The sequence below is a fragment of the Rhinopithecus bieti genome, unplaced genomic scaffold (genome assembly GCF_001698545.2).
Source record: "Rhinopithecus bieti isolate Rb0 unplaced genomic scaffold, ASM169854v2 scaffold_5216, whole genome shotgun sequence".
Lineage (NCBI taxonomy): Eukaryota > Metazoa > Chordata > Mammalia > Primates > Cercopithecidae > Rhinopithecus > Rhinopithecus bieti.
In genome coordinates this window covers 2,133,962-2,160,152 of record NW_016805021.1, presented here as the reverse complement: position 1 = coordinate 2,160,152, position 26,191 = coordinate 2,133,962, and the positions used below count along the sequence as shown (strand labels likewise).

The 26,191-nt window shown below is 38.4% G+C and overlaps 1 protein-coding gene and 1 pseudogene across 4 annotated transcripts in view; one reads left to right on the top strand and one right to left on the bottom strand.

Moving 5' to 3' along the window:
• Window positions 1-26,191, bottom strand: part of MSH3 (mutS homolog 3) — a 230,083-nt gene that overhangs the window by 126,952 nt on the left and 76,940 nt on the right. For all 4 annotated transcript variants that reach the window (XR_001885336.1, XM_017870930.1, XM_017870931.1 and 1 more), the window contains exons 11-12: window positions 14,631-14,715; window positions 11,884-11,993 (exon numbers count right to left, since the gene is read on the bottom strand). Coding sequence is in view for 3 of the 4 variants with exons in the window: in XM_017870930.1 (XP_017726419.1) it covers window positions 11,884-11,993; window positions 14,631-14,715 (195 nt within the window). In the remaining variant the exon portion in view is untranslated. The remainder of the gene's footprint in view (window positions 1-11,883; window positions 11,994-14,630; window positions 14,716-26,191) is intronic.
• Window positions 9,681-10,163, top strand: LOC108528915 (S-phase kinase-associated protein 1 pseudogene; annotated as a pseudogene).

Sequence of the window (26,191 nt, the reverse complement as noted above, 5' to 3'; positions counted from 1 at the left end):
TAGTTTTTGTAGCAGAGATGGTTTTTGGTTACATGAATGAGTTCTTTAGTCCATTCAGTTTTAAAGAATTCTATGTGGTTCCTTTTCAAATCAATCTGAGCCCCTTTGATAGTATTTATTTTCTATGCTCATATTTTTTATTCTACTTCGTATTTTTTTTTAACTTGGTGATTTATGTGAATACAATCAGACTGTTTTAAATAAGTTTCACAGCTTGGAAATTGCCAGACCACACAGAGTATAAATTGAAACTGAAAATCTATGAGGGAGGACCTGTGGTTAAGAATTCTTAGAAACATTTTCCTCAGGTAAGAACAGGTTGAGACACATTTGTCACCTCTCTACTGAGACCATAGTCCTTTGAGTGTCTCACATTACTATAGTATCCCTAACTTAAATGGACCCAAGGCCCTGTCTCCTGTCTCCCACAAGGCAACTGAACCCCAATCCTTTTGATTACCAAGATCTGCAGGAGCCCAGAGGGCAACTGCAGTAGTCAATTCACTTCCATTTCTAGTCCTTTTCCCATCTGTTCCGAGTTTTCCCCTTATGTTTTAAATACAGATTCAGCAATGTCCTAAAGGGATATTTGTTATGCTTGATCCAGCATATCTAGCTATTTCACATAGGGAGATATTTTATGATATTAAAAACAAAGAAAATGAAATCTTCTTATGGCATTTTTGAAGAGAGATATTTGGAAAATCCTCATTAATAAAGGCATAAAGATGGAGAAAGATAAAGCAGGAAGGGCCAAGAAAGAAAAGATATTTATCTCCTTCTCCTCATTCTTTCCGATATTCCTCTTCCTCAGCCCAAATGAAAGCTGCCCTATTTGCTGCAGGTCATTTGTGCAGGTCTAGAGCTCACTGAAGGTCCTAATGTTGAAGAACAAAGCAGAGGCCAGCTAAAAGTTCCTAGATGTTAGTTAATCCCTATGCACTGACAGTTGGGTAAGAGGCACTTGGTTCACTTTGTTCTTAGCAGCAGCAGCTCCTCCTTTAAACTCTCATTCAACCCAGCAGACGAAAGGGGCACCAGGTCAGTCCCAACCAAACACAGCTCTCAATTACGCACCATATGCTACTCTCCCTTCCCATTTCCAAGCAGTAATGCATCCCCGGGGGCTGAGTAAACCAGAGTCACTGCAGGTGAACACTCTGTTGGTGGCTCATGGAGCACGGGAAACCACAAAGAATACAGAGGGCTTCCCAGTGTAGTTCATTTTAAGAAGTTCCAGAGTTAAAACTGACATTTAGTTTCATTAATCCAAATTAAATGTTAAGTGGAAGGAAATATGTTAACATTCTATTACTTCATCATTTGGGCCAGGGTAACAAATTAGAAATACAACCATTAATACTCCAAACATATGAGTTTACCAAAACAAAAGCCATTTAATGTAGAGAACATTGACCACTAAAATGTACTTAGTGCATCAGAAAGTCATGCAAAAATGTAGCCAAAGATCCATTTCCTAACGTAAACCATTTGCTATTCCCTTAATTTTAATTTACGTGATTTAAACGCCAAGAATTATCTTAGCATGCCTAATTTCCTGAAGCAGTTTTCTAAAAATCTAATTTGACTTATAAAGGTATTACTCATTTGCTCTAATTTTGGTATTGAGTTACAGAGTGAGTAACAGGTAAGTACTTGATTTTAGTACAAAAGCTTCCACTACTCACATCTCCTTCTCCTTACTAGTAGATTATACCTTGACCAGACTAGATTAGAAATTCCCTGAGGCTGGGAACACCACCTTGTCATTGAGACTGAGTAATACAAAACTCAAAATAACTATCTTATACTACTAAGGGAAAACAGCCAAGTACAAAGTTCTGGGTATATTACGGCTTCATCTATGTAATAAGGGAGGAAGAGATTTCTCATATATATATATATATATATATATATATATATATAAAAATTCATATTTGCTTTTTTAAACAAAGTGTTTCTGGAAGTATACATGACAAAGTAATAACCATGATTACTTAGTGGGATCTGGGCAGACATGGGGCAGGAATGATAAGCAAACATTTTACTGTGTAACTTTTCACGTTTTTAAACTTTTAAAGTATGTGAAGGTATTACCGTTCAAAAGTTCAAATAATTTNTATATATATATATATAAAATTCATATTTGCTTTTTTAAACAAAGTGTTTCTGGAAGTATACATGACAAAGTAATAACCATGATTACTTAGTGGGATCTGGGCAGACATGGGGCAGGAATGATAAGCAAACATTTTACTGTGTAACTTTTCACGTTTTAAACTTTTAAAGTATGTGAAGGTATTACCGTTCAAAAGTTCAAATAATTTTTAAATGCTAAGAAGAATGTACAATGGAATTGAAACAACAAAAACCATCTCCGGCAATAGACTGCTAGGTATTCACTAAACATTTCTTCCTACTCCTTGAAAAACAAGCAGACATTTGTTAGCCCCCGTGCAGTAAGGTGTGACCATCGGAATGCGTTCTTCTGCTTATAATCAGATTTAGGCAGAAGAGCTATGTGCCAATGCAAGGCCTGCCTTACATAAAAGCCATAAACCTACAACCTCCCTGTTCTTTCTCCTTCTACTGGCTGGATGTCAGCTGCCAAGATGACGTTGGAAGCCACATGTTTAAGACTGAAGAGCCTCTGGGGTTCCTAACTGCCTATGTGATGAGAGTCTCACCCCACCCCCAATCTGGAAAGGCCATGGATTGTTTACGCAAAGAAAAAAAAAGAAGAAATTAACTTTCACACCTTTAGAGTCATTAGACTTTCTGGGGTCTTTGTGTTAACAGCTAGCTTCCCTAACCAATGCACTGTTTTTTGTGTTAACGAACACATTAGCATGTACTTAGTCAATCAGAACGTGAGGTTGAGCTTCCTCAGTTCCCAGAACTTAGTCAAGTTTAGAGCATTAAATAAAAGGGACCATAAAAAACATTCCTCAATTGTTCATAGTTATATTATTTTGAGAGGAGGCCCATATAAAAGACTCTACCTACTCACCAGTAGTCCTTGCAAAGTCTCCCTACATTCTTGACGGTAGCTACAGGCAAAAGAAAACCAGATTTAGGTAAAGAAATGACCTGGGCAGATCCTAGAAACTGACAGTGCAAGCACCCAGCCTTCTCCCTGACATCCCTGGAAGCCTTGGTCATCTGATGGCCGTCTTCTGTCTAATGCAAGATGTGCTGGAAAATAGATGCTCTCAAGTTCAGCATGGGCTTTCCAGACAGATGTGCATGGGTCTCATTTTCACCTGATTATGATGCTAGTGAAAGTCCAATAGCAGTACAATATAAAAAATTCATGTGTGTGTATTTTCTGTATACTTTTTAAAAAATGAAATATTGCAAATACATGTAAAATACCAGCCTACTTATATCTCTATCCCTTTTCTCACTTCCCAGAAGTTATTATTGTCCTGACTGCCCATGTGATGAGAAAACATCACTTCTGTTTGAACCCCTAAACGGTGTGTGTGACAAAATTTAAATAAGTGGTATCATTTATGTGTTCTTTTATAACATTTTTTTGAGATTTATCCATGTTGATACATGTAGACTTAACTCATTCATTTTAACCGCTGTATAATATTCTGATATATAACCAGACAATTTATTTTCCCCTTCCCTACTAATAATTACACTGCTTTCAATTTTTTGGTATGCTAAAGACCATGGCTATCTTCTTGACCAAAAAATTGTTATGACGAACCACACTAATCCTTTTACATACACTGTCTCATTTGGTCCTCACAACAACACAATGAGGTAGGTAGTTAATTCCCATTTTACAGGTGAAGAAACTGAGGTATATACAAATTCATAACTTCTCCAAAGTGACAAAAGGGAATCAGAACTCAAGCTGAAGTATCATTAACTCCAAAGCTATGCTTTCAAAAGGGTCCCTACGTGCTTGGCTGGATGATCTTGGAAAAAACTGAGACTTAGTTTTTCTTATCTCTAAAATAGAATCACTATATCTGAAGATAGTTGAAAAAAATACAGATAAAAAATAAAGCACAGTTAGAGATTAGTTCACTAACCTGACATTTTCTTTCTACTCCCTTGATCCCTCAGAGCTTTAAGTCCTCTGCTTGTCCTATACAAAGACATGTTCCCAGAGAACACGTCTTACCTCTTAGACCTCAGCTCTTCTCCCATTCCACCTTGGCTACTTTTCTCTCTTCGAATCTTAGATTCAGACCTCTGCTCCTTTCTTCCTAGGCATTTTCCTTTATTTTTAAATATATATAAACATTTCTTTTTCATCTCTAAAATTAATCTAACACTTCGCATACATATCTTCACCTGGACAGATACTGTCCAGGATATTTGTCAAAGATAAGAGAATAACTTTTCAGAGAACTGTACTACAAACACAAAATTGCACAAGATTGGCAATTTTACAAAATTCAATGGTTTTCTACAACCTCACATCAGATGTTGAATAGATGCGCAAAACATTTAAATAATAATCAAAACACTTGTTTCTAGTAAAGAGATGGGTACAATCAGTCTACTTGTGCCAAAAGGAAGAAAATTTGGAAATAGTGGGCCTATTTGTTTTGGGTTGAATTGTGTGCCCCCAAAAAGATATGCTGAAGTCCTTACCCCACTACCTCAAAATGTTATCTTATTTGGAAATAGGGTCATTGTAGATGGAATTATTAAGATGAGGTCATTCTGCAGTAGGGTAGACCCCTAATCCAGTATGACCATGTCCTTATTAAAAAACACTGTGTGAAGAGACATACATACAGCAAGCACACCATTTAACCATGAAGGCAGAGATCAAGGAGCTACATCTACAAGCCAAGGAATGCCAAAGAATGCCAGCACACCACCAGCAGCTAGGAGAGAGGACTGGAACAGATTCTCCCTGATAGGCCTCAGAAGGAACCAACCCTACTGATGCCTTTGATCTTGGGCTTTTAGTCTCTGGCTAACTAGTCTTCCCAGCAACATTTATCATATAGAGAACCCTTTCCCCATTGCTTGTTTGTATCAGGTTTGTCAAAAATCAGATGGTTGTAGATGTGTGGTGTTAATTTTGAGGTCTCATGAAACTTTTCATAAAGCATTAATGATTTCACCACTCTTCCACCCAAGCTTCACCATAAATATGATGTTTGTTCTTGCTTTTTTAGCAGAATTCATGTTGTTCTGATAGAAGCTCTTTTCAAACTGATACCTTATCCCTGTTAATGCCTCAAACTACATCCTATTCAGACATGCTCTAACAAGTTAGTATGAGTTTATTTTGGTGCCAAATTTTTTTGAAATCTATGCAAAGTTTTTTCATAATATGCATTTTCCATGAACTTTCTGAAGACCCCTTGTACAGATAATGTAAGACCACTCATACATATTAAGTAAGCACAGGTAACAATCATGATAAACCCTATATGCTATCAATGAGTGATACAAGGAACATAATTTAGATTAGGAGGTCAAATAAAACCTCTTCAAAGATAGTAATGTAACGTTTTAAGCTGAGACCTCAAGTATAAGTAGTTAACCCTGTAAAGATTAAAGTGAAACAGAAGAATATTCTACAAAGAGAGACCACGAAGTAAAAAAACTAACAAGAGCAAAGACTTGAGAAAAAGCTTTGGGATGCTCAGGAACCAAACCATAGACAACAAAAGCAAAAACAGACGAATGGGATTGCATCAAACTAAAAATCTCCTGCATAGCAAAGGAAACAGTGAACAGAGTAAACAGACAAACCAGAGACTAGGAGAAAATATTTGCAAATCAAACACTGGATAAGGGGCTAATATCCCAAATATACAGGGAACTCAAACTACTCAATAACAAGAAAACAAATAACCCTACTTAAAAATGGGCAAAAGATCTGAATAGACATTTTTCAAAAGATATACAGATGATAAATGAAACAATGATAAATGTTTCATATTGGCATATTCATGCCAATAGATAAATGAAACAATGCTCAGCATCTCCAATCAGAGAAATGCTAATTAAAACCACAATGAGATGTCACCTCACTCCTTTCAGATTAGTTATTATTAAAAAAGATGAAAGATATCAAGTATGGGTAAAGATGTGGAGAAAAGGGAACCCTTGTCCACTGCTGGTGGTATTATAAATCAGTACAGTCACTTTGTAAAACAGTATGGAAGTTCCTCAAAAAACTAAAAATAGAATTACCATATGATCCAGCAATTACACTTCTGGGTATATATCCAAAGGAATTGAAATCAGTATGTTGAAGAGATATCTGTACTCCCTATGTTCACTGCCACATTATTCACAATTCTCAAGATATGGAAACAACCAAAGTGTCCACCAACAGATGAACAGATTTTTTAAATGTGATACACGCGTGCACACACACACACACACACACACACACACACACACATACACAAACACACATACATACTTTGGAATACTATTCAGCCTTTTAAAAAAGCAGGAAATTCTGTCATTTTTGACAATATGGATGAACCTAGAGGACATAACACAAAATGAAATAAGCCAGGCACAGACAGAGAAATACTGTATGATCTCACTTATATGTAAAATCTAATAAAGTCAAACTCATAGAAGTAGAGATCAGATTGGTGGTTACCAGAGGCTGGGGAGAGGGTAGATGGGGAAAAGGGAGATGCTGGTCAACTGGTGCAAAGTTTTGTTTAGACAAGAAGAACAAGTTCTAGTGATCTACTGCATAGTATGGTGACTACAGTTAATGCATTGTATATGTGTCAAAATAGCTAAAAGAGGATTTTAAATGTTCTCACCAAAAGAAATGATAAATGTTTGAGGTGACAGATACATTAATTAGCCTGATTTGATCATTCTATAGTGTATATATGTAATGAAATATCACATTGTACCCCATAAATGTTGTGATGGTTAATACTGAGTGTCAACTTGATTGGGTTGAAGGATGCAAAGCATTGTTCCTGGGTGTATCTGTGAGGGTGTTGCCAAAGGAGATTAACATTTAGTGGACTAGGAGAGGCAGACCCACACTCAATTTGGGTGGGCACCATCTAATCAGCTGCCAGTGTAGCTAGGATAAAAGCAGGCAGAGAAACGTGGAAGGACTAGACTGGCTAAGTCTTGCAGCCTCCATCTTTCTCCCATGCTGGATGCTTCCTGCCCTTGAACATCAGACTCTCAGTTCTTCAGTTTTTGGACTCTTGGACCTACCAGTGGTTTGCCAGGACTCTGCCCTTTGGCGACAAACTGAAGACTGCACTGCTGGCTTCCCTACTTTTGAGGTTTTGGGGTTCGGACTGGCTTCCTTGCCCCTCAGCTTGCAGACAGCCTATGATGGGACTTCACCTTGTGATCATGTAAGTCAATACTCCTTATATACATCTATCCTATTAGTCCTCTCTCTCTAGAGAGCCCTGACTAATGCAAATATATACAATTATTTGTCAATTAATGATAAAACTTTATAAATTTTTTAAATTAAAAAATGTAAAGTACAGGCAGAAGAAGAGGTACTCATGAAAGAAACTAAATTTATTTTTATTTTTAAAATATATAGTATGCTACTGAAAGTAGAATACCTCTAAGATAAACAAATCTGCCTTGGAAACTAATTATTTTGCTTCACTCAACATTTTAGAGACTCATCTCATATATCCCACCAATGAGTCTGGTACACAGACTCATCTCACGGTTTTCTTTTTTTCTCCTCTACCAATATTTACAAGCAGAATCTGCATTTTCAGGCTTTTTGATAAAACCAATGACATACATATGGGTGTGGGGGGGGGGTGTGTGTAATAAACAAAAGATTGACAAGAACCTTTTTTAAAAAAATATCAACTGAAAGAAGTCCAAAGACAGAAACCTAAAAAAAATGAATTCAATATAATCTATTTAATTTTAAAAGGCCTTAAGAATAATGGCATGCCAATGTGACACTCATTTATTTAAAAAAAAAAAAAAACTACATTGAAGAATCTTCTTGCCTAAAATTAGCAGAACTGATAAAAAATACAGGTGAGAACACATAAGAAAAAATAACCTATTTATAAAAGTGAATGTGATATCAGTACAGTAAAATCTAGCCTCAATAATCAAGTGAACTCTCTGAATCAGTTCAATAAGTATAAAGTAAAAACCATTTTTACTTCTTAAAAGTCACTAGTAAAATTTTGCACCAAAGAGACCATTTCATGGAACAAAAGGTGATGGCAGTGGAAAGTCTTCTGAAACTTGAATGCTTGGTCCTAGACTTATGAACTATGTGTTTGCCCTTAAGAGCCAGAACAAGACAAAAATACAAAGAGGAGTTTAAGGGATTTAGGAGAATTCATGGATGACTGACAAACAATGGGATCTTGCAGAACCTGGGGAGATCTGCATAATTTTGCTAAATTCCCTCGTCATCCATTATTTGTTCTATGATCTCACTGTAGAATAAAACCAGACCCTAAACTTACCTTTGGCTGTCAATGTCAGGGACAGAATATTAGTCTGGATGAGCCACTGATGTGATCAGCAAAGCACTTATGTTAGTATAAACACCACCACCATCACTCCTCACTAAATGATGGGGATACATTCTGGAAAATGCATCGTTAGGCAATTTTGTCATTCTATGGACATTACAGAGCATATAGTTACATAAAATAAGATAGTATAGCCCACTGCACACCTAGGCTATATGGTACAGTATAGTGCTCCTAGGCTAAAACCTGGACAGCATGTTACTCTACTAAATACTGTAGGCTACTGTAACACAATGGTAAGTGTTTGTGTGTCTAAACATTTCTAAACAGAGAAAACACCTCTGTATATGCAATTCCCCCAAGGACCAAAATGCTGTCATGTGGTACATGACTAATTATAAAGCTGAGCCACCGACTAATCAGCAGATTCTCTCCAGGTATTTGTTTGGAATAAGTTGCAAGTGCCATTAAAATTAAACTGGAATTCTTTTGAAATAGATTTTAATAGATTAGGAGGATAAAAGTTTAAAAACCATGACCTAAAATAAAAGGGCAAAGAAAAGTTTCATGTGTTTGTTTTTAGCTAACATCAATGTTAGGTCAGTGAAAAGTTCATACTTGAAAACATCAGTGTTGAATGCCTGGCATATTTTCTCTCTGCCTTTCTGGGAAGGTAGGATCCCCAGAGATACTTGATTCGGCCCTTAACAACAGACAACATGGTCTAGTGGATTTAAAATCTCAAATTAATCCTGGGTACACAAAAGAAAGGAAATTTAACATTGGAAATAAAAAATTTTAATTTACATGGAAAAGTCTGCTAGTGAGTCTATCTCTGCTGAAACAAGTAAGCAAAAACACAGTAAGAATTGTAGTAGATGTTTAGGCAGCCTTTCCAGCAGCCACAATGCTGCATCCCTTACACTGTTGTCCACAGAAAGCCATCTTGTCTGCGTTTGCTCTCCGAGGTCTGCTTATTTCATTAGAATGTTGAACTAAAGGAAATATTTCCATTTTCAAGATTTCTTCTTTATCTCACCAGTTTCCCATGTCTTAAGGTCTTTACGGCTAAGAAATCGGAGTGACCCACTAAATCTGAAAAGATTTGGCAATTATCGTCATCCAAACAGTGTCTTGAGTGTCCTTGTCCTCTGCCTTCCTCTTCTTTGCTGACGCCACCCTGCTCTCATGAGCCTCTGGCCAGTGGTTTCCTTAAGCTTGAACACCATGCCGTCAATTAAGGTGCTGAGTTCTGATGGGGAGATATTTGATGTGGAAATTGCCAAACAATCTGTGACTATCAAGACCATGTTGGAAGACTTGAGAATGGATGATGGAGATAATGATGCAGCTCCTCTAACAAATGTCAACGTAGCAATATTTTTAAAAGGTCATTTGGTGGTGCACCCACCACAAAAATGGATCTCCTCCTCCCAAGGATGATGCAAACAAAGAAAACGAACAGAGGAGATCCCTCCTTAGGACCAAGAATTCCTGAAAGTCGATCAAGGAATACTTTCTGTACTTCTTCTGCCTGCAAACTACTTAGACATCAAAGGTTTGCTTGATGTTACACGCAAGACTGTTGCCAATATGATCAAGGAGAAAAGTCCTGAGAAGATTTGCAAGACTTCCAATATCAAAAATGACTTTACTGAAGAAGAGGAAACCTAGGTACGCCAAGAGAACCAGTGGTATGAACAGAAGTGAAATGTCCTTGATGCCGTCACACTGTAAGGATTATTCCAAATACTAGCTGCCCTGCTCTGTTTATAATTGTTAATATCAGACAAAGAGCAGAGAAACACAGCAGCAAATCAATCGTGTGAGCAGAATATTATCCTCAGTGAATGTGTGGTGTGAGTACAGATTTCAAACCTATGGCTGAGTTTCTCATAGTATGATCAAGTTTCTTTTTTCTTTGCCCTGAATAAAACTGTACTGTGGGTTCTCTATAGAAAGTGGCATTTTGAGCTTTCCCTCTTTTTTTATAAAGTGATGTCTGCCTAGATTATTGTTCAGTTAACTTTAGTGACCTTTTAAAGTTGACACTGTAAATAAAACAACTTGCAAAAGAAAAAGAAGAAAACAACAGCAAAACCCGAAACAGTGTCTTCAAGCCTATGACCAACATTAACATCTGCAATCCTTTCTTGAAGATAGTGACTATTTATTAATCACAGAGTAACATGGGGCTAATAACAGCATCTGCGTAGTGAGGCTGCTGTGCAGTTTAAAAGAGACAATGCTCATAAAGCTCCTAGCGTACTGTGTGGTGTGAGATAAAGAGCTCAAAATTTCATTCCTTACAGCAATGCTGTGATGAGGTGTTCCACCATGTCAAAGGTGAGAACATTGAGGATTAGTGGGAGTGACTCATTCAGTTGACAGAGCCAACACATAGCAGTTCTCTTCACCACCACACCATATTCACTCTGGTCCAGCCAGAGGTGTAACTATTCAGGATAATGGCTTGTTCCTGCTAAGGTCTCTGGAGTCAATGCTGGTTTTAAATCTGATATTTATCTCTATCAGCTGTGAAACACTGAGCAAGTTAGTGAAGCTCTCTGAATCTGTTTCCTCATTTCAAGGACCTATCTCAGAAGGTGATTTTGAGTATTAAACACCAGTAAATAGAAAGTGTGCAATAAGTAACAGTTTTAATTCAATAAACATAACATAAACTACTAAGTGCCAGGCACTGTTCTAGGTCAGAATCTCCACATTTATCTGCATATCAGAATCATCTGGGTAAAATTTAAATCTCAACTCCCTGGTCATGCTGGAGACCAGTTAAATCACAATCTGTGGGGGCTGGACACAGGCATCAGTATTTTGTGACGCATCCCAGGTGATTCCAACAGGCAGACAATCTTGGAAATCACTGTATGTTAGGCACTGGATTCAAGTATCTTCCCTTAGGGAGCTCCAAGTTTACTCACTTTACTCTTCTAAGCATTTCACACCTAACCCCTCTTTTGGACTCCTTGCTGTTACCGCTGTAGCTCAGGTTCTCGGCACCTCTCCCTGAACTTGCTAACTTGACCCCACCACCACTACCACTCAGTCCCCTCCTGCACACAAGCCCAGCTCTGATCATATCAGCCCCATGCTCAGAATCACTGAATGAACTCCCTCTGGCTATCAACTCCTCAGCCTAGCCTTCAAAGTCCTCCACAAAACGCATCTCTCCTCACTATCCTTGGACAATGCCCTATGTCTGCCAATCTGCAAGCAGGCTCATTCACGAGAATGGGGGAAAAAATCCCTGTAATACTAGACAGCCAGTCTATTGCTCAGTTATAAAATAAAATGTTACCCAATTTAAAACTGTGTTCTTAGAAATAATGGTAACCTTGGTTTTAAGAGATGCCTTTCATTTCACAATTTTATAATTTCAGATTAAACACCCCAAAAGGATTCCCTTTACCTTAATTTAAGGAGTGGCTGGGTCACCCACTTCTTTAACTTCCGTCTCCCAAATGAAGTTTTAGTGTGGTCTAAAACCCACAGCAAACTTCCTTTGGTTTTCATATCAGTCTAAGAAAGACCAGAAAACAAGCTTTATTAACTAGACAATTATTTGTGCCAAATGGTTATTTCATATACCCCGATTCTAAATGTCATATATACCTACCACAATGTGGCTTATAACAGGTGTTCATTTAATGTTTGACAGATGAATACATACATACAGAATGAAGGACTGATATTTTACACAGAAAAGGGATCGTTTGTAGTTTTTGGTTACCTAAGAATAAATTATTCAGAAGATTATTTTGAAATGTATGCTTATTCAAGCATCTTTAAAATATAACTGCACACTTTCCTGCCTTGGGAAATGCGATATAGTGAAGATGATTTAATTTTCCTTTGGTTTTTCAGTTACCATTTTATAAACCAACGCTCTCACGACAACACTGAACAAGGTGCTGGAGATAGATATTAACCTGCACTGCACTCTAGTTATTTACCCAGGAAGGATTTTATTTTAGTTTGTTTTACTAAATCCCTAGAAATTTAAAATTTGGGTCCTTACAAAAAAAATCACAATTAACTAGACATAATTAATTTTAACCAAGGTTTCACAGTAGTATTACAAAGCCCACTGAGACATTTAAATCTTGAGACCTAAAATGGCTGTTTCCACTTGAGTTGGGTTTTTCTGTCTTGTCTTTTTTCCTTCTCCTCTGTAAGTAGCTACTTCCAGAGTACCTCCTATGTGCTGAACATAGCAAGGACATGGTCCTGCCCTCAGAGTGCTCATAGCCAAGTTGGAAAAAGACTCATAATTAGGACATAATGCCACCTGCCAGCAATCAACTAGAAAAGGTGTGACATAAGCTCTCAGGTCTCAGGATTTCAATGCAGAGAACACAGAGAAGGTAAAAGGTCACAAAGGTTCCTCTGAGGATGGCTGGACAGGCTGAGGAGGGCAGTTCAGATCAGGAGCAGTACTACTCCTGAGACCAGAGCTTGACTGGCCTGACTGGAGTAAAGGGTCCCATAAGGAGGGCAATTCCTTGACACCCCTGGGGAAGCAGGCTCAGACAAGAGAGGTGCGAGAGACATGTGTCCTATTATATCTTTGTTCTCGCTGACACCCAACTCCTACCCTGCACCTCTTTCCATTGCTCCTTGGAAAGGTTGGGGGTGGGTGGGGGTGAAGCTGAGGTACAAAGACAAGCAGAAGATGTTAATTCTCAGCTTCTGCTTCTAAAATGGTGCAAGCCCCAATAAAGGAAGGAATTTTGAAGGGTATTTTGATTCTAGATGGTTTCTGCCTTAGGAATTTGATTTCAGAACTGACTCTGTTGTAGTAGGATTTGAACAGGGAAGATGCGCAGAAGCAAGGAACGCTTACAATGTCATGGCTGGCTGCAGGCTGACTGTGAGCACTCCTTCAGCCAAGAAATGTCTCTTTATTCCTATTACTTATTTCCTATCATGGAGATGGCTACAGAGTTGATGAGAGAGACCTGCAGGACAGATTTTCAGCTTTTGGATGATGACAAGATAAAAATGTTACTGAACAAAAATACATCTGAACTCAGAATACTAGAACAGACTGGAACAGGAAGAAATTGAGATAAACTAGTTAGTAATATGCAGATTCAGGGGTCAGAGGAATAAATTCAGTGTTTAATTTGCAACAGTAATAAATATTTCTGAAGAATTTTAACTCCTTTGACTCAGATGGTTCAGATGATTCTCCACTACTTAATCAAATGATGTGGGGTTGCTTTTTATCTTTATGACTTTGTTAAGATAACATTAATTTTATAATACAATATCTTATCTTCCCAAGTGATAGTTTAATAAATGAAAGCAATAACTTTAATCTCCCCATTATCTTCCTAATTCATCAACAAAGGACAAATAAACAATGAAAGTTTGTGAACTGAAGCCGGGTGCATTGGCTCACGCCTGTAATCCTAGGACTTTGGGAGGCCAAGGCAGGTGGACCACCTGAGGTCAAGAGTTCAAGACCAGCCTGGCCAACATAGCAAAACCCCGTCTCTACTAAAAATACAAAAATTAGCCAGGCGTGGTGGTGAGTGCCTGTAATCCCAGCTACTCGGGAGGCTGAGGCAGAAGAATCACTTGAACCCGGGAGGCAGAGGTTGCAGTGAGCCAGTATCACGTCCCTTCACTCAATCCAGCCTGGCCGACAGAGCGATACTCCGTCTCAAAGAAGAAGAAAAAAAAAGTTTGTGAACTGAAACGTTACAAATCTTACAGTCAAAATGAATATCCCAGAAACCTGTTTTATAACCTGAATAATGAAATAAGACTGCAAACTTTTCAACACAAAGTTAAAGGTATATAGAAAAAATATAACCAAGTAGACAAAAAAAAAAAAAATCCACTTCATATTAATTTTCAGTGACAATGCCTTTCCAAAAAACTACTTGATATAGAAATGACGTTACAGAAATTGTCAGGATAAGCATGCCCCTCAGTCATTAAAAAGGACAGCTCTATCATTCCCCAAAAAAACCCCAGAGAAGTATTATGTATAGTTCATTCTCCAAAAAGTGCTACAGTTATCAATTAATAGTGCAGTCAGCTAAAGATACTACATTTTCACCTGCATCTCTAAAAACAGACTGCTGCCTTACTCAGAAGTTTTTTCCAAAACCATTTATAATAAACTAGCCCTCATGGTTGCCTGACCTGATTCTGTAGGATTTCCAGATTCCTTAATGTTGTTCCATTAATTGTCATAAATTCCATTTTACTTGATAGCTGTTTAAAATTCCTGTAAAAGAATCAAATATAATTAGACTAGATGTAAATGCATAAATAAAAAATTAATTCAGGAACTAGAAACATTACGGCTACATTACGGCAAACATTAGCATTCTGATAGGAAATCAAATAAAGGAAGCAAAATGAAAATTCATCAGGCTGTTGTATTCCATTAACACTGGTGCTGTTAAGTAGATTGATGCAAGACAAGGATAGTTACTCTAACACGAAAAACAAGAACAGGAAAGGGAAGTAACGGTAACAACATTTTGTTTTGGTTTTGCTCTAGGAATAGAACCAAACATGGTCTTGATTAGCAAGCACAGTGGTCACATCTTCATGAAAAGCTGTGTGATGAGCTAGAAAAATATGTCAAGATACTTAAAACTGTCCTCCTTATTCTTTAGCACGAGATCATCTTGATAAATACTTTTAATCAAGATTCTAAGCCAGGCGTAGTGGCTCACACCTGTAATCCCAGCACTTTGGGAGGCCGAGGCAGGCCGATCACCTGAGGTGAGGAGTTTGAAACCAGCCTGGCCAACATGGCAAAACCTCGTTTCTACTAAAAAATATAAAAATTAGCCAGGCATGGTGGTACACACCACCCAGCTGCTCAGGAGGCTGAGGCACAAGAATCGCTTGAACACGGGAAGTGGAGATTGCAGTGAGCTGAGATCACGCCACTGCACTCCAACCTGGGAGACAGAGTGAGTCTACATCTTGGCAAAAAGAAAAAAAAAAGATTCTAACATATGCAACAAGTGTTATTTTCTCTGAAATTAACAACACACATGTGGCCGGGCACAGTGGCTCACGTCTGTAATCCCAGCACTTTGCAAGGCCGAGGCAGGTGGATCACGAGGTCAAGAGATTGAGACCATCCTGGCCAACCAACATGATGAAATCCCGTCTCTAAGAAAAATACAAAAATTAGTGGGGCGTAGTGGTACACGCCTGTAGTCCCAGCTACTCGGGAGGCTGAGGCAGGAGAATCGCCTGAACCCGGGAGGCGGAGGTTTAAGTGAGCCGAGATTGTGCCACTGCACTCCAGCCCGGGCGACAGAGTGAGACTCCGTCTCCAAAAGAAAAGAAAAAAAACACACATTACCATGGCCACATTTAGTGGGTATAAAACAGTTATTTCCTTAAACTCAGTTAAAGCATTCACACTCTCCTTATTGTCCCGGTATCTATCCAAAACAAATTAGAATTTCTATAAATTTCAAAAAGATTTGAGAATGAGCTACAGCATGACTAATAAATGTATGTACAATTCCAATTCGTGTTAAGAAGTACTAATCAATGCAGTACTAATGCAGTAATTCAATTTCCTTTATCAGCCAGTCCTTAGATGTTTCTGTGAATAGCCCTTACAGGCTTGAGAGCTTATTTTTAAAGGCAAGGAAAATAACAGCAGGTCACTAAATTATTTAACAAAAGAAAGGCATAAGTGTTTGTACTATAAACCTAACCACCCTTCTCATAGCTGTAATTTTAGGTAACATCCAGTTTCCCGAGTTAAGAAAACAAGCCGTCACCCAGAACTTTAGAGAACCTAAAATCAGAGCCTGAAAAACCAGTACCCAAAAAAGATTCCTTCACTTCTAGATGACTCCTTTGACTAAGGCCCCAAAGCCCTGGAAAAGAGAAATACTTTACCTCAAATTAGGAACGTTGCCTAGTAACTGAATGCTGTCCTTTGGTGGTGTAATGTATCTGTGACAGGTTTGAGCTAGCTTCCAAAGAATGATAATCTGTTAATGATTTTCAGAGGGAAGCAACTCCAAAACTGAAGGATAACAGGTGTTCAGCCCTTTCTTTCCCTCTTGTAGGAGTTAACTTAATTTGTCTTGAATTACAGCAATTTATGTTGTGCCTCTACCTTCCTTAATAGATCTAAGCTCCCTGAAGGCAAGAATTATGTCTTAATTCATTTTGTACCACCTGTAGGGCTCAGCGGACAGTAGATGCTCTACAAATGTCTGCCATCTTCCTATGAGAAAACCAGGTTGGGTTTATTTTTTTCCCTTTGAATCACAAAGCTCCAGAAATGTCTGTGAAATAGCCAGATAGTTATAAAATGTAAAACATTATTTACAGGAAGAAACAATTAGGCAGTGATTGGCCATGTAGCTGACAAGAGCTCACTTGAATTCACGGTCAAAGATCTAAGTTGGAAGTTGGGCTGACAGCCTGGGCTCTGAGTTGGTATCTAACCAGTTACCCATATGTTTAGATATGAGTCCTTACTTTCGCTGTTCTGACAATTAGGTTTAACTAAGTCCATCCTAGGAGTGACTAGTTAACATGTTAGTGGCCTAATCAGATATCGACTCTAGAAGGGTGCTTAGCTGGCATCTTTGTTCATTTGGGTTATAACAGAATACCTCAGAATGGGCAGTCTGTAAACAGAATTTTATTGCTCAGAGTTCTGGAAGATGTCAAGTCCAAGATCAAGGTGCCAGCAGATTTGGTGTCTAGTGAGGGCGCAGTCCCCATAGATGGCACCTTCTGTGTGTCTTCACATGGAGGAGGGGCAAACAGTTCCTTTAAGTCTTTTCTATTAAGTTAGGGGCATTACTCCCATTTGCAAATGTTCTGCCCTCATAACCTAATCACTTAGTAAAAGGGCCCTTCTTAATATCTCCACAGTAGTGATTAGGTTTCAACATGTGAATTTTGAAGGACACAAACATTCAGGCCATAACAGTTGGCATGAGACTAATCAAGAAACCACAATCTAGCAGCCTTTCCTACAAGCATCTCAGCTAGCTGCCTTTATCTTCTGTCAACAACAGATGTGTAAGACATAATTTTTCACTGTGGTATGGAAGTTTGTGGGCTGTCCAGAAATACTGCCCAGTTGCCTCCTCCCTCACATGAACAGGTTATAATAATCCTATAAATCCAATAGTCCATACCCTAAGGGATAGTGTTTTAAGGCTTAGGATTCTGAAAGCATCCCCTGTTCTACCCATTATCTCAGGGTTTGTTCCCTGACTGCAACTAAAAGTGAACTGTCACTATTATAATGTTGCATATGCCTCCAGTGAACCACTGAAACAACGTACTGTCAGAATACCAAAAAGACAGAATTGGAATTTCATAGAGCTAGAGAAGAGTTTACATGACTGTTTTTGTGCCTGCTTGCTAAAAAGTATCTAAATGACTGGCAGAATTCAGTTTGAATTAACCCACTACCTGGTACACAGCGGGTGGGGTAGAAGGCTTACAGCCTTCATCTACATATAATTACCCAATATCTACAATATCAAAAAGAAACCAGTAACTGTGAACAACCAAGTTGGTTTTTAAGTTAGCTCACAACCCCAGACCTTTAGAGAGCAAAGATATAGGTTATTTTAATTAATGGTATTAATGTAAGTATTAATGTGTTGTGTGTGTGATTTTTTTATTTGGTTGGTTGTGGGTGTTTTCTTTTTGCTATGTGTGTTTTTGTTTTTTCTTTTTGCCCTTACTAAACAATCAATCTAAATTTCAAATTAGATGCTGTAAGTTTTTTAAAATTGGTATCTACATTGATTTTAATAAAAGATCAACCACTAGGCAATCTTAAATCAGACTGATTCCCGCCGGGCACGGTGGCTCACGTCTGTAATCCCAGCACTTTGGGAGGCCGAGGCAGGCAGATCACCTGAGGTCAGGAGTTCGATACCAGCCCGACCAACATGGAGAAACCCCGTCTCTACTAAAAATACAAAAAAATTAGACAGGCATGGTAGTGCATGCCTGTAATCTCAGCTACTTGGGAGGCTGAGGCAGAAGAATCGCCCGAAGCCGGGAGGCGGAGGTTGCGGTGAGCCAAGATTGCACCATTGCACTCCAGCCTGGGCAACAAGAGCAAAACTCAGTCTCAAAAAAAAAAGAAAAAAAATCAGACTGATTCCCATCTAGAATAATTATCAAGCAACTACAAGAAGGACTAACCATGCTTCTGGAGTTCCCATATATTTCATAAGTATTTATAAGTATAAATTTATAAGTATTCTGGAGTTGGAGTCTTCCTTCCCAATAGAAATGAAATTTCCTTCTGTTAGCACCTATTTCCATTAGAATTATATATATTTTTGAACTAAGGGTTATATCTACCAGCATCCTTAAGTATCCAATAGTATCTGATCACTGACCTGAAACATTCAAGCAATTCTAAATTATTTATCCTTGTGGAAGAAGACAAACTCTATGTGCTTTGAAACTCACCAACAACGTCTGGCTGGAATTCATGCTGTGTGAACCTGCATAGAAATCTTATATATAACATGGGAAAATAGTTTATTAATATTTCAGACACCAAAAATATAATAGATGCTTTTTTTTCCCTCAATAATGGGAAGGAAACATCTTTGCCAAAAGCTGGACAGAGAAATTGACTCTATATTACTCTAACCCTGCTTAAAAAAAATAAATAAATAAAAGAAAACCAATCTTTTGACTTAGACAAAGGCAATAAGAGAACAGAATTTATTTAAATACCATTTTAAAATGGAAATAATGACAAAAAACTACCATATAACACATGAAATCTATTGCTGAAAATGTTTCTGTATGTACAGTTTTCAGAGTTCATCAATTCACCATTTGTCTAACTTTTTGGCAGTTAACGTGATTTATAAAACATAAATTGTATTATATTACAAAACTTCAGGGTTGTAGATTCACTTACAATTGATTTGTAATTAAACAACATGACTAACTTTGCCTTCCTAAATCCTGCCAATAAGCCCATTAGAAAGGCAAATAATGAGAAAGGTGTATGTTGAGTCCACAAGATCACTGCCAGTCAGTGATTCAAGGAGGATACACAGGACTCAACACAGAATAATACTAACAGCTATGATTTACTACAGTGAAAGAATGCAAAGCAAAATCAGGCAAAGGAAAAGGTGCCTAAGGCAAAGTCCAGGGGGAACCGGGCATCCAAGAATCCTCTCCAGGCAGAGTCACACAGGATGCACTTAATTTCCCCAGCAATGAATTGTAACAACACGTGTGAAATGTTGTCCACCAGGGAAGCTCTTTAGAGACTCAGCACCCATGATTTCTATGCCGGACTGGTCCCATAGACACTGTCTCCCTATCATGTACCAAAATTCCAGCTCTGAGAAAGTAGGTGATCAGCATAAACCACGCTGTCTGCAAAAACAGTTAAGGCACAGTGAGGCACTCTCATCAGGAAATGGTGAAAACTCTTCCAAAATTCAAGGTCCCAGACTCCAGTCAAGGGCCAAGCTTGCAGGATAGCCTTTCTAAGGAAAGCTTTGTGATCAAACCTGCTATGTTAGTTTTTTGCACATCCCTCTTTTTAAATTCTACTTCTCTAAAACTATATGTATTACATTTATTCGTTACTGTGTTCTTTCAAGTTTACGCTTCAGTCCCAAATTGATCCTTTTCTTTATATTTCTTTCTTAAATCCTATCACCTCATTTCCAAGCTTTCATACTGCTCATTTATGTTCTTTCACATCTAGTATCATTTTTTTAGTGTCTTTTAGCTCATTTTAAAACAGATTTTTTTTTTTGGTCGGGGGGACGGGTGGGACGGAGTCTCGCAATGGCGTGATCTCAGCTCACTGCAACCTCTGCCTCCTGGGTTCAAGCAATTCTCTCGCCTCAGCCTCACGAATAGCTGGGATTACAGGCACCCGCCATCATGCCCAGTTAATTTTTTGTACTTTTGGAGAGATGGGATTTCATCATGTTGGCCAGGCTGTTCTTGAACTCCTGACCTCAGGTGATCTGCCAGCCTCAGCCTCCCAAAGTGCTGGGATTACAGGTGTGAGCCACTGCACCCAGCCAGATCGTCATTTTTATTTCATCTGTGAGCACGTTTTTCTGGCATGTATACATTATCTGTAATGACATCCTTATTCTCTTTTTTCTCATAATAATTTTGTAAGATATTTGAATTTGGTTATTTTCCCAATTCTAATTTTTAAGTGAAGATTAACTTTCCTGAAGTTTTAGGACACGGACAATGTTTAGGACAGCTTTTCTAACTTCATACATCTCCCTCTTCTGTTTTTGTTTTGTTTTGTTGTTTTTTTGGAGATGGAGTCTCGCTCTGTCACCCAGGCTGGAGTGCAGTGGTACGATGTCAGCTCACTGCAACCTCCACCTACCGGGTTCAAACAATTCTCCTGCCTCAGCCTCCAGAGTGAGTGGCTGGGACTACAGGTGCCCACCACCACACCTGGTTAATTTTTTTGTATTTTAGTAGAGACGGGGTTTCACCGTGTTGCCCAGGCTGGTCTTGAACTCCTGAGCTCAGACAATCCGACAGCCTTGACCTCCCAAAGTGCTGGGATTACAGGCGTGAGCCACCATGCTCGACCTTTTTTTTTTTTGAGATAAAGTCTCACTCTGTCACCAAAGCTGGAGTGCAGTGGCATAATCTTGCTCACTGGAACCTCCACCTCCTAGGCTCACACCATTCTCCTGCCTCAGCCTCCCAAGTAGCTAGGATTACAGGCACCTGCTACCATGTCTGGCTAATTTTTGTATTTTTAGTAGAGATGGGGTTTCGCCATGTTGGTAAGGCTGGTCTCGAACTCCTGACCTCAGGTGATCAGCCCACTTTGCCCTCCCAAAGTGCTGAGATTACAGGCATGAGCCACCACACCTGGCCGGCAATCATGTTTTAAACTTAATAGAATGTTTTTCTCCCGCCTCCCTCTTCTGTTCTTTCTGCGCAGTGTTCTGCGCACTGTTCAATTGTGCCACCTGACCTCTGCTTTCATTCATAAAAAATTAACTGCATGAGAAATGTCCTCCAACCATAAACAATGAGAAAACTGGACAAAACACGTGAGGGGGAAAACTTTTCAGGTATGTTTGGCACAGAACTGTGATCCCTGAGAGAGGAAAAACAAATGAGGTAAACAACATGACTGCATCCTTGGTGGGCGCAGGGAAACTATAATTTGTGAGATAGAATGCCAGATAACAGAGCTGCACATAGAGGGAGCTCCAGAGATCTGCTGAAGGGTCATCTCAACTCTTGCCAAGTACCAGTCCTCAAAGGTGTTTAGGGACCTCTGTGGGACCTGGTAAATAACCGCCAGAAATTAGTAGTGAACAGTGACCAGAGTTCACAAAGAGCTTGGAACACTCTCCAACCAGAGTACAAATACCTCAAAATACATGACGCATTGGGTATGAGCCTCAGAAGGATATTGCCTTAAGAATGGAATTAAAATAGAGACAAAGATTTTTCAATCTCAGCACTACTGACATTTAAAAGAGTGTGTGTGTGTGTGTCTATCAACTTTATTGATATAATTCACACACTATGCAATTCACCCACTTGGAATGTACAAGTAAGTGGTCTTTAGTATATTAAAATTGGCCAACCATCACCACCATGTAATTCTAGATATTATCATTCCAAAAAGAAACTCTATACTCATTAGTAATCACTCTCCATTCCCCCACCACAACCCAAGAACCCTAGGCAACCACTAATCTTTCTCTCTATGGATTTGCCTATTCTGGATATTTCATATAAATGGAATCAGACAATACGAGACTTTTTGTGACTGATGTCTTTCAACTACCATAATATTTTCAAGGTTCATCACGTTGCAACATGTATCGGTACTTCATTCCTTTTATGGTTGAAAACCTTCCATAACACATTTTAGGTATCCATTCTTCATTTGATGGATGTTAGGGTTGTTTCTACTTTTTGGCTATTATGACTAATGCTCTCATGAACATTTGTATAACTTTTTATGTGGACATCATATTTTAATTGCCTTAAGTAACATCTAGTGGAATTGCTAGATCACAGAGTAAATGTCATGAGGTACTACCAGACTGTTTTCCAAAATGGCTGTACCATTTTACAGTCCCATTAGCAATGTATGAGGATTCTAACTTGTCTGCATCCCAGCCAATACCTTTTTTTTTTTCATAGTTATAGCCATCCTAGTGGGTATGAAGTGGTATCTAACCATGGCATTGATTTGAATTTACCTGATGCTTAATGATGTTGAGCATCTTTTCATGTGCTTCTTGGTTGTTGGCATATATTCTTTGGAGAAAAACCTATATGGATCATTTGTCCATTTTCTGAGTTATCTTTTTACCACTGACTTATAACAGTGTGTATATATATATATATATATATATTCATATATATGTATTCATATTCTAGATACAAGTCCCTTACTGGATATATGATTTGCAAAAATTCTTCTGTTCAATGGGTTGTCTTTTCACTTTCTTGATGGTGTTCTTTGAAGAATAAAAGTTTTTATTTTGATATAGTTCAATGTATCTATTTTTGCTCTTCTCACTTGTGCTTTTGATGTCATACTTAAGAAATCCTTGCCTCATTCAAGGTTACAAAGATTTAGACCTATGTTTTCTTCTAAGAGTGTAACAGTTTTAACTCATAACAGCTCTTTGGTCCATTTTGAGTTATCTTCCAAACTCAAATATGACAGGAAGTAAGGCTCCATCTTCATTCTCTTGCACAGACAGCTATCTTGGCACCATTTGTTTGAAAAAAATCTATTCTTTCTCCACTGAATTGTCAGTAATCAAATGTCCATAAGTTTATTTCTAGACTCTCAATTCTATCACATTGATCATATGTCTGTGCTTATGCCAATTCCACACTGTCTTTTCTTTTAACCCCACCCTCCACACTGTCTTGATTACTCACTTTGTAGTAAGTTTTGAAACTGAGATATGAATCCTATGAATTTTAGGATCAGCTTGTCAATTTCTCCAAGAAAGCCAGCTGGGATTTGATACAAAAATTGCATTGAACTTAGAGAGTCATCTGAGGATTACTGCATCTTTTTTTTTTTTTTTTTTTTGAGACGGAGTCTTGCTCTGTCTCCCAGGCTGGAGTGCAGTGGCGTGATCTCAGCTCACTGCAAGCTCCGCCTCCTGGGTTCATGCCATTCTCCCGCCTCACTCTCCCTAGTAGCTGGGACTACAGGTGCCCACCACCACGCCCAGCTAATTTTTATGTATTTTTAGTAGAGACAGGGTTTCACGTGTTAGCCAGGATGGTCTCAATCTCCGGACCTCGTGATCCGCCTGTCTTGGCCTCCCAAAGTGCTGGGATTACAGGCGTGAGCCATCGCGCCCGGCCGGAATACTGCATCTTAACAACAGATAGGTTTAATGTCTGTGAGGTTTTCATGAATGTCCACTGTCAGGTCAAGAAAGTTCCACATTAGTTGTAGTTTTTTCAGTGTTTTTATTATGAAGGGGTGTTAAATCTTATGAAGAGCTTTTCCTGTCTATTGGGACTACCATGTAGTTTTTGATAAGGGAGATTACATTAATTGGTTTCCAGATTTTAAAACCAAACCTGTATGCCTGAAATAAATCCAGTAGTCATGATGTATAATCATTTGTTATATATTTCTGATTCCATGTACTTAGATTTCACTGAGGATTTTTATGTCTATAATCAAAAGATACAGGTCTGTGGTTTCTTTTCTTGTAATATATTTGCTTGGTTTTGGAGTGTTGAAATTTGGGGCCAAATAATGTGTTCTGTAGGGATATCCTGTGCATTTTAGGATGTTTAGCAGCATCCCTGGCTGCTAGCCATTAGATGTCATTAGAGCAGCTTATATATTAAGCTATTTATTTCACTATAAGTAAAGGTAATCACCACATGTTATCATTCTGTTATCATAAGAAGTTTTCTTTAAAAAAAAGGTTTTACAGTTTACCTTGGGTGGATTTTCTCACTCTTTCCTGAAATTTCCAATATCTTTTGAAGTTGTGACCACTCCAAATAAAACTATCCAAAATGACAAAAGCACTCACTTCTAACAACAAAAAGTTGATTCCTTTGAATTTCATAAATTTAGGAATCAGGTTAATTCTGTCATAATAAATATCTAACACCCTCACATTCTATTTATTTTGTTACACTATTTTTCTTTGAAACAAACTTAAACTCTCAAAATAACTTTAGAACCTCAAGTCTGCCTTAACAAAACTTCACTTAAATCATCCTTAAGAACAATTCCTGAAATGGCATATCTTCTCAGACTACCTAAAATTCTACTGTAATGGCACAAGGACCTTTAAATAAATACGTATCACGATTTTTATGAAACACGCAGCAATGTTTGTGAAAGAATTTGCTAAACAAGCCAACTCAAGTGAAATTATTTTCCCCTTGATAACACAGCTTTTGAAATAAAAGTCCAAAACTTCAGCAGCATAAGGTATGTTTATAAAGTAATGCAACTGAATTTTTCATCTACAAGGAGAAAATTCATTTTTCCAAAGTAATCACCTTAAGAAGCAGCCGGATGCGGTGACTCACGCCTGTAGTCCCAGCACTTTGGGAGGCTGAGGTGGGTGGACCACAAGGTCAGGAGTTCGAGACCAGCCTGGCCAATATGGTGAAACCCCATCTCTACTAAAATACAAAATTAGCCAGGCGTGGTGGTGCGTGCCTGTAGTCCCAGCTACTTGGGAGGCTGAGGCAGGAGAATCACTTGAACCCAGGAGGTGGAGGCTGCAGTGAGCCGAGATCATGCCATTGCACTCCAGCCTGGGCAACAGAGCGAGACTCTGTCTCAAAAGAAAAAAAAAAAGAAGCAATATTATTTTTGCAAAATATAAGAACTATAGAATTACTCTTTCAGAATGATCTTCAGAGTCAAATTACATGCCACTCATAAACACATTTCGTTTTTAAGCAAAACTAGAGTACCAGTTTGATCACCATCTTTATTAATTAATCTTGGTTTCCAATGACCTTTTGGCAATTTCCAGTGAAATACACCCTCATAGAACAAAGAATTCCTTCCTTCTTTCATTAATCCCGTATTAATACTATATATAATAATAATAATATATAATAAAAGCCTACTAGGTGCCAGGCTTATGCTGGATGCTGGGAATATATACAAAGGGGAGCACTTTATGTCTTTTGGCTTTGGCTCCATGGAAGTACCCAACAGGTAGATTATATCATACACTAAGTCACTAGCAGAGCCAGTTTCCTGACCATCCTCCACCATCAATTATAAGAGGCAAAAAGTTCAGCTTCACTCAATTTATCAAGAGGTTAACCTTCAGGTAATCTGAAAAGATGCTATTTTAATTTCAGTATATATAGACATCTTGTTTTATTGTTTGGTATTATTCTTACTTTGAATTAAATATGAGGAAGACGGGCCAGACGCGGAGGCTCACGCCTATAATCCCAGCACTTTAGGAGGCCAAGGCGGAAGGATCACTTGAGGCCAGGAGTTCAAGAACAGCCTGGTCAAACCTGTCTCTACTAAAAATACAAAAAATTAGCTGGGCGTGGTGGCATGCACCTGTAATTCCAGCTACTCAGGAGATGGAGGCAGGAGAATTGCTTGAACCCAGGAGGTGGAGGCTGCAGTGAGCTGAGATCGCACCACTATACTCCAGCCTGGGCAACAGAGCTAGACTCCATCTAAAAAAAAAAAGAAAAAAAAAATATAT